At 44.1% G+C, this 8,268-nt stretch overlaps 1 protein-coding gene across 2 annotated transcripts in view; it reads left to right on the forward strand.

The window, feature by feature from the left end:
- The window catches only part of frem1b (Fras1 related extracellular matrix 1b), a 57,657-nt gene extending 49,389 nt beyond the window's left edge, over positions 1-8,268 (forward strand). For both annotated transcript variants that reach the window (XM_044198981.1, XM_044198980.1), the window contains 11 exons: positions 1,980-2,181; positions 2,267-2,411; positions 3,363-3,492; positions 3,630-3,702; positions 4,052-4,201; positions 4,555-4,871; positions 5,305-5,349; positions 5,449-5,610; positions 6,392-6,510; positions 6,973-7,058; positions 7,922-8,268. In XM_044198981.1, coding sequence (XP_044054916.1) covers positions 1,980-2,181; positions 2,267-2,411; positions 3,363-3,492; positions 3,630-3,702; positions 4,052-4,201; positions 4,555-4,871; positions 5,305-5,349; positions 5,449-5,610; positions 6,392-6,510; positions 6,973-7,058; positions 7,922-8,130 — 1,638 coding nt within the window. In that variant the 3' untranslated portion in view covers positions 8,131-8,268. The remainder of the gene's footprint in view (positions 1-1,979; positions 2,182-2,266; positions 2,412-3,362; positions 3,493-3,629; positions 3,703-4,051; positions 4,202-4,554; positions 4,872-5,304; positions 5,350-5,448; positions 5,611-6,391; positions 6,511-6,972; positions 7,059-7,921) is intronic.

The following is an 8,268-nucleotide window of genomic DNA, read 5'->3' on the forward strand; positions in this document are numbered from 1 at the left end:
CTGCGGAGTGCGTCATCCAGTGGCGGGATGTTATCATCAGCACCTTTTAACATCAGCTGACAATTAGCACTTTTACAGTAATATCGATCAGTGTGCATTGTCCCTGAAAATAAATAAATAAATAAATAAAAGATCCAGGTAACAGATCCAGATCCAGATCCAGATCACATGGTGATCCTGCTTGAGTCCAGCAGTTTGCTCCCATCGAGCCCGATGCTTGTTGTTGGAGGTCGACTCTCAGGTGGACGACTGAAGTACACAGATAAATATTTGAAGCAGAGAGCAGCAGGTTAGCCCAGACCAACACCCCCACCCCCACCCCCACGGCATGCTACCTGCTTGGAGATGGACACACACACACACACACACACACACACACACACACACACACACAGAGGCAGCCAGGTGGCTAACACGCTGGCCAGACCGACTGTCCTGAGCCTCTGAGAGACTGGAGGCTGTTTGTGATTGGACGATGTGTTTGGTTATGTGTGTGTGTGTGTATTATACGTACAGTTTGTGAGTATTTTGCGTTGTGTGTGTGTGTGTGTGTGTGTGTGTGTGGAAGGATTTTATTGTAAATGTGTGTGTGTGTGTGTCAAATATTCATGAAGCCTTTGAACACACACACACACACACTGAGCAGCAGAGGGATCCACAGTTCATCACTCTGGGGATCAAACAGCTTTTTAAAGTCACAAATCAGGTTATTTCTGCTTTCTAACACACGAATAAGTGTTTAAATGATGTCGTCAAAAATGCAATAAAAACCCTTTTTAATTGAGGTAAAAGTCTGTTGTTCAAAAAAAGTAAAGAGATCTTACTGTTTGTGTCACAGAAGGATGAACTGGGCCACGTTGGATGTGTTTATTCAAAGAAATGTAGCTTTAAAAATGGTTATGATTTGTTGTTTTTGTTCCACAACACTGAACTTCTATTATTAATTTTTAATATTTTGATTATTTTCATTCTAAATCATTTAATCGTTTGGTTCATAAAATGTCAGAAAATAGCAAATAGAGTCCAAGAGACGTCTTCAAATGTCTTGTTTTGTCGACCAACAGTCCAAAACCCAAAATATTCAGTTCGCTGTGATATTAACATTCACTCAAGTACCGAACTGAAGTACACATTCGAGTACTTGTACTTTCTGTTCACTTCACCACATTTATCTGACGGCTTTAGTTACTTTACAGATTTAAAGATTTTTACACACAAAACACATGAAGAGCTTATAAAATATGTTTTGTTATAAATTAAACTTCCCAACAGTTTTATTCAAGTTCAGCTGAAACGATTAGTCGTAACATTACAGTGTTTTCACAGAGTGGTATTTGTACTTTAATGAAGTAAATGATCTGAACACTTACCGTCACGTTTGGAGGAAGAAAACGTTTGCTTCATGAATAACTTTAACGGTCAGTCGGTTATCAAAACAATGATTTTTTTCAGCACTGAATTAGAGATAAACAAGCCAAAAGAAATGAAGCTGAATCAAAAAATAAAATCAAATGAACAGGAATTGGGGGTGAAAAGAAGAAACTATATTAAACCAAGAATCAGCTTCACCCAAAGAAGAAGTAAGAAGGAAACATGGGACTTTAAACCGCATGTGAAGCGCAGAGTCAGCTGATTATTACACATGACAGCAGCGACATCCAGCGGCTGCAGCGCAGAACTGCACCTCTGTCACTTCCTTTTCTTCTGCTTGGCTCAAAGTGACCTTTGACCTCCTGCTGCGCAGCGTCCAGCAGAGGGAGCTTTTCTTTTTGCCTTCAGTCTCTCTGCATCCATACAGCTGCCGGACAAAATAACGTGAGCATCTGCTACTTCACTTGAGTAATGTATTTACATGTTGGGAGGCTTACTGCTTCTCTTCCACAGCATTTCAGAATGAAATATCAGACAACTGGAGACAGTAATTCCTTTGCAGATCATATTTTAGATGTAACCTGAGATTAGATTCCTGCTGTGTTCAGGTGGATCGGGTGGACAGGTTGCCTCCCAGTCTGACCACCAGGCGCAGTCCCAGCACCGTGGTGGATCTGGGCGGCGGGCGTTACGGCATCTTCATCACCTCCAAACACCTGCAGGCCTCCGACCGCGACAGCCCCACAGAGGAGCTGGAGTTCTCCATCTCCAGACCGCCACACTTCGGCTACCTGGAGAACGCCCTCACAGGTGTGCTGTCTGTTAGTCAGCTTACAGTTTGAAGCTCCGGTAACGGATACATTACTGCATAACTCTGACTTCCCGTCCTGACCAGGAGCTTACATCAAAGGTCGTTTCACCCAGCGGGACGTGGACCAGCGTGCCGTGGTGTTCGTCCTCCCGGCAGACATGGAGGTGACGGCCGACAGCTTCCGGTTCCGCCTCACCGACCCGGCGGGAAACGCCGCGCTGCCTGAGATGTAGGTTTGTAGGGGGATCCGACTGATGCACAAAACTGTGGATTTATTAGCAGGGACCTGGTCTAGCCAATGTCGATCACCTCTAATAAGACAAATGTGATGCAGTTTAATTGATTCCATACTTTACACCGTATCGCCAAAAGTATGTAGACACCACTTTCTCCTGGTTTGGACTCCTACTTTCCAATGAAGGGAAATCTTAAGGTTCCAGTTTCAACGGTTTGTCTCTTCCCTGTCCCCGTGCACAAAGCAGCTCCATAGAGACATGGTTTTCCCAGTTTGGTGGGCGAGAACTTGACTGGTCTGCACAGAGTCCTGACCTCAACCCCATCCAGCACCTTTGGGACAGTGGGGGGAAGAAGTACTCGCATCTTGTACTTCAGTAAAAGTAGTTATACCGCAGTGTAGAAATACTCTGTTACAAGCAAAAAGTCAAAATGAAAATTTTTTTCAAAGTAAAAGTATTGGAATCAAAACATAATTAAAGTGCCAAAAGTAAAAGTACTCATTATGCAGAATGGCCCATTTCAAAATAATGTTTATTATATTATTGGATTATAATTATTGATGCATTAAACGGTAAACGTGGAGCTAATTTTAACTGCTTTATATACTTTATCTGCTGGGTAGCCTGAGAATTTCCCCCCTAGGGATCAATAAAGTCTTAACTTTATTAAATATTACATCATAATCTATTTGTTGATTATATTTCGTATTATTAATCTGAAAATGCAAAGTAACTAAAGTTATCAAATAAATGTAGTGCAGTAAAAAGTACAATGTTTCCTTCTGAGATGTGAGTGGAAGTTAAAAGTAGCATAAAATGGAAATACTCAAGTAAAGTACAAGTACCTCAAAATTGTACAGTACTTGAGTAAATGTGACTTTCCACCACTGGAGTGTGTGTGTGTGTGTGTGTATATGAGGGATTAAGCCGAGTGTCTCCTGCAGACTGGAGCTGTCCTGGTCTCGGGTGGAGTTGTCGGCAACCTGCTACCGAACCTGTGAGACGGCGGGGACGCTTCAGATCCAGATCCGACGCAGCGGGAAGAGCGCCGACCCGGCATACGTCGCCATCCAGGTATGATCGCGCCGCCTTCCTCCGCCGTCTCCAGACTCTGAGCTGCTGCAGGTTACTGCTTTTAAAAGTGCCGTCACTGAAGAATATTATCATCAGTAAGTTAATGAGTGTTTGTTTTATGCCTTTTGTTTGTGCAGGTGGAGGAAGGATCGGCCAAACCCGGCAGAGACTTCACTCACAGCACAGCCGGTCTCATCCAGTTTGACCCAGGTCTGACTCTACTGGACTCAGGTCCTGCTTTATTAACATAGACGCTGTCCCGGGGCTCTCTCTGTTAGATCATTTCAAAGCTGTGAAGGACATGAAACTCTCCTCAAAGGTACAAACACTGATAAATTAAATAGTAAAATTCTGCTTCACTAAAAAAAACAACAAACAAAGTCCATAACAACTTAAGGAGAGAAGTCAACTACAAGTCCCAGGGAGCATTGCTGGAAGAAACATCCAATCAGAGAGCTTCAGATTGAAGCGAGTGAAGTTGCAGCTCTGGATACTCGTGCTGAACAAAACGCAGTACGGTGCTGATGTTTTCCATCCTGTCTGTCCGCCTCCTGTTTAGGAGTCAGTGTGAAAACCTGGAACATTTACCTGATAGACGACGGTCTGGAGGAAAACCACGAGACCTTCACTGTCACCCTGAAAAACCCCAAAAACTCCGTCCTGGGACAGAGGACCTCCGCTAGTGTTGAGATCATCGACCCCAGAGGAGGTAAATATTTAGTTTTCAACATTTCTTTGTCTCCTACACACCTGCCTGCTGTGCAAAGACCACTTTTTGTAATTCTTATCTCATCCCTTAGTTTTTCTTTGTTAATTCATATTTGGGATCTTGATGTATAGATCAGGGCAGGGGGCGAGGTATAATTATGTTTCCTCTGAAAGTGTTTGGGAGGGAACAGAGTGTATTGTCTAAGCTTTCGGTCGCAGATGTGTGCAGATGTTTTTCTCCTGTTTTCACTGCTGTTTTTCCATCCAGCAGCAACCTTTTTTTGTTTTGTAGTTTTGCTAATAAAGATTATATTGCCAAGAAAAAAATAAAGTACCCTCTCTGCTGTCTGTCAGGACGGTGCGATCCGGATGACCTGAGGGTGGAGGAGGGCGAGAAGCGACTCCCAGCTCGCCTCCCCGACCCTCCCAGACCGGAGGAGGAGGACCCCGTCACCGACATCGAGGCGGAGCTGCTGTGGGAGAACCAGCCTAACCCCCCCCGAGGCGACGTCCCAAACCGACGGCCCTACCTGGACTACGGGGAGGGGGAACCACAGGACCAGGCGGCCCCCAGCTACAGCCACATCCACTACCACAGCAGGCAGCTGCCAGGGGCGGGCACTGGGAGCACTGGGAGCACTGGACCCAGGGTCAGACACGGAGGACTAAAGGTGAGTGTTTCTTCCAGTTTTTGCTGGCAGAAATCTCTCTGGTGCTGGGTGATTCCAGATAATTACAACTTGGGTCTTATTTTCGCCGTCTGATCGTCTGACTGCTTCTGTTTCTGGACCCGTCAGACGTCTTTTTAGGTGATTTCATTGTGATGATGACGTGTTCGCAGATCTCAGAGACTAACTTGGCGAGCACAATGTTATTCTTACTGTTAGAAATGATTCGGTTCATCTTTATTTTGTTTTTTGTGGCTGAAGCAGCGTCTTCATGTTGCATAGTGGAACGGCAGTGTTCAAGGCCTCATTCAAAAATTTAGCAATTTAGTCTGCATGCTGAATTGTTTAAATAGACTTTAATGTGTTGTTCTTTTTCAGTGTGAATCTTCTGTGCAAAGCTGATATTTTAGTGTTTGACCCTTCTGCTCCTGTTCAGGTCCATCTGTCAGGAGAGAGGAGGTCTGAGGAGCAGGTCTGGACGGTAAGACTCGCTGTCAGTTAATCCACAGTTAGATACAAACACACACACACACACACACACTGTGTTAATGTGTGCCTGGTCCTCCTCCTCCTCCATCAGTTCCACAGTCTGACTCCTCTCCGGCTGGAGGAGCTGCAGCCGGGTGATGCCGGGTGGAGCTCATCGCCTCACAGTCGCTTCCTGCAGGAGCTCCCAGTCGGAGACCGTCCTCAGATGGATCATCCAGAAGCCAGACACCACCCAGAGCTACGCCAGCGCAAGGTACACACACACACACACACACACACACACACACACACACACACACACAGATAATTTCAGTTCTATCCTACTTGACTTCCACTAACATTAACAAATGTGTCAGTACACTTCAAGGAGCTCACGCCGATACACAGCCCCTCCATTTTTCTGTTTTTTATTTTTCCCCGTGAAGCATTAACCCCACAGGCAGCTGCTCAAATCACACAAATCTCCATCTTTTTATGAACTACGTCTACATTTATCCTTCAAGACCCCCAGCTTCACTGTGAGTGTATAAAGCTTTGGCGAGGGGAAATGAAAATGATAAAATCGAACAGTTGCGTCTGTCAGACACGCAGCTGAAAACACTTTCTGTCCATTGATCTGATTATTGATAGTATGCAATACATCCTTTGTAGATGAATCATCTATATGTGAATCTTCCTGTATGCTTGTATTATTATTATTATTAGAAGTAGTAGTACTGTTATCGTGTTTTTTCCTCTCCCTCTTTTATCTTCTTGTTCTCTCTTTCTTTTCTTCATCTTCATGTAAAGCGTATTGCGCTCAGTACGAAGCCTGAGCTGTTGTTGAAAGGGCACGAAGAAGCTCACCAACACATGAAGATATTAAACTGACTATATGAAATAAAAGCTTCAGTAAAGTTCTGCTCCTCTCCCAGGCTGACTTGTAAATAATCACAGTTGGCCTCTCCTGAATTGATAATTGATAAGTCAGAGGCGGTGCAGTTCGGACAGCCGGTTGTTTCTGTTGTTAACTAACTCTGCGTTTGTGTCCTCAGACAGGGAAGTCAGTCAGCAGCTCCTGTCCTGCCGGCTGGACTCACTACAGGAGACGCTGTTACATCCTCAGCTCGTCTGTGGCCAGCTGGGCCAGCGCCGAGCGGACCTGCTCACTGCTGTAAATAATAACGCAGAAACAAAACACACTTTTTTTTTTTTTGTTTTATTCCGACTTTATCTCTAACCTTAGAGGATAACCTCAGATTAACTGCAACTTGGGTCTTATTTCATAGTTTTATCCATCATTCCTGTTGGTTATGATGACGTTTTGCTCGCCAAGTTAATATCTGAGATCTGTGAACAATAAGGGAAAATTATCTTCATGTTTGTCTTCTTCTTCTTGTGATTTTATCACAACTATGACCGAATAATAACTGAACAGGAAAAAGGTTCAGGCTAATTGTAATTAAAAGAGAAAACAGCTTAATCTGGCTCCAGCGGCCGACTTTATAACGCTTATTTAAGTTTAAGCCTAAACCTGAGTTTAGGTGCCTGCACATGTATCAAGTCTCACTTTACTCCAGTTGTATTTGTACGTGTGAACACGGCTTCAGATGTGTGTTTGACATTTGTGTGTCAGGTTTAACAGCAGCCTCACCAGCGTGCGGTCCAGGAGAGACATGACCTGGCTGTGGAAGTTTGCACGGAGAGAGCCATTTTGGATCGGTGAGTGGCTGATCGCCGACGTGCAAAAGCTAACCACAAAAAAACTGTTAAATTATTTCCCAATTTTAAAATTATGAGCCTCATGCATGAAGCACTTTGTGTGAACAGGTTTGTTGTTACGCGGCACCAGTACTAGTGATTTAAGAGAATTAGTTGCATTCGTCAGTTTTCACTTACGCGGATTTTTCTCTGAGGTACGAATGAAACTCACGAGTGGTTCAGGCCGTACGAGTCGCGAAGAGAGTCTGACTTTCTCCACAGACGGGGAAAACCACTGTGGAGTATAAATGTGATGAAGAAATGAACTAAAATAAGAAATTAATATTCTGTTCATCATATTATCATCATTGGAAATGTATTTTTAATATAGAATTATATTTATAATATACCGAGTTTTTAGATTTGATGATTTCGCCGCTTTAGAAAGACATTTTTAGCATCTAACTTTATGTCACTCTTTATTTCTGTCATAGTGCAGCTCTGCTCTGATGACGCGTCATTGACAGCTATAATATTAATATTTTCGAATTGTTTCAGGCCATCTAATACGACTGCTGACTCTGCTAAACTTGATAGCAGTTTGACATTTATCTTTTTTATTCTTTAACATTTTTGGGAAGGAAACTTTCCCCCACGTGGAGCAGAGCAGGCGGCCTTATGTAGCCTTTCGTGAAAGCACACCTCCTCGTGAGCAGGTGACATTAATGAGCGATTTACAAGAAGTCTGTGCAGTTAAGAGAGTTCGGTGAATCTGACTTTGAACGAACCTGACTGAGAAACGACAGATTTAGGACACGTGAGCCTGTTAGGGCTACACGAACACTGCTCACTAACTGTTGCTAACTCTTCTTCGTGTTCCTCAGGTCTGTCTGGAGGTTCGGGTCGCTGGATGTGGACTGACGGTCGGCCCGTGACTTTCTCCAGACTGAGGGGGCCGCCGCCGGCCCGCAGTGAGTCCGACGTCGGCTCAGACTGCGTGCTGGTTGAAAACCCCAGAAGCTGGATTTCCACAAGCTGCTCCCCCGAAACTCAACACACATTCATCTGTTCGTCGTCGGCTCACACTCACTGAGACACTCGGAGTATTTACAGTCGTAACGACTCTGCGAACCCGTTCAAGTCATATTTAATTATATAATACGCAATGATGCTGCTCTGTACATTAGTTTTCTTTTTTTTGTGGTAATAAAGATTGCTGCGCAAACCGAAA

Source organism: Siniperca chuatsi, linkage group LG6 (assembly GCF_020085105.1).
Source record: "Siniperca chuatsi isolate FFG_IHB_CAS linkage group LG6, ASM2008510v1, whole genome shotgun sequence".
Classification (NCBI taxonomy): Eukaryota; Metazoa; Chordata; class Actinopteri; order Centrarchiformes; family Sinipercidae; genus Siniperca; species Siniperca chuatsi.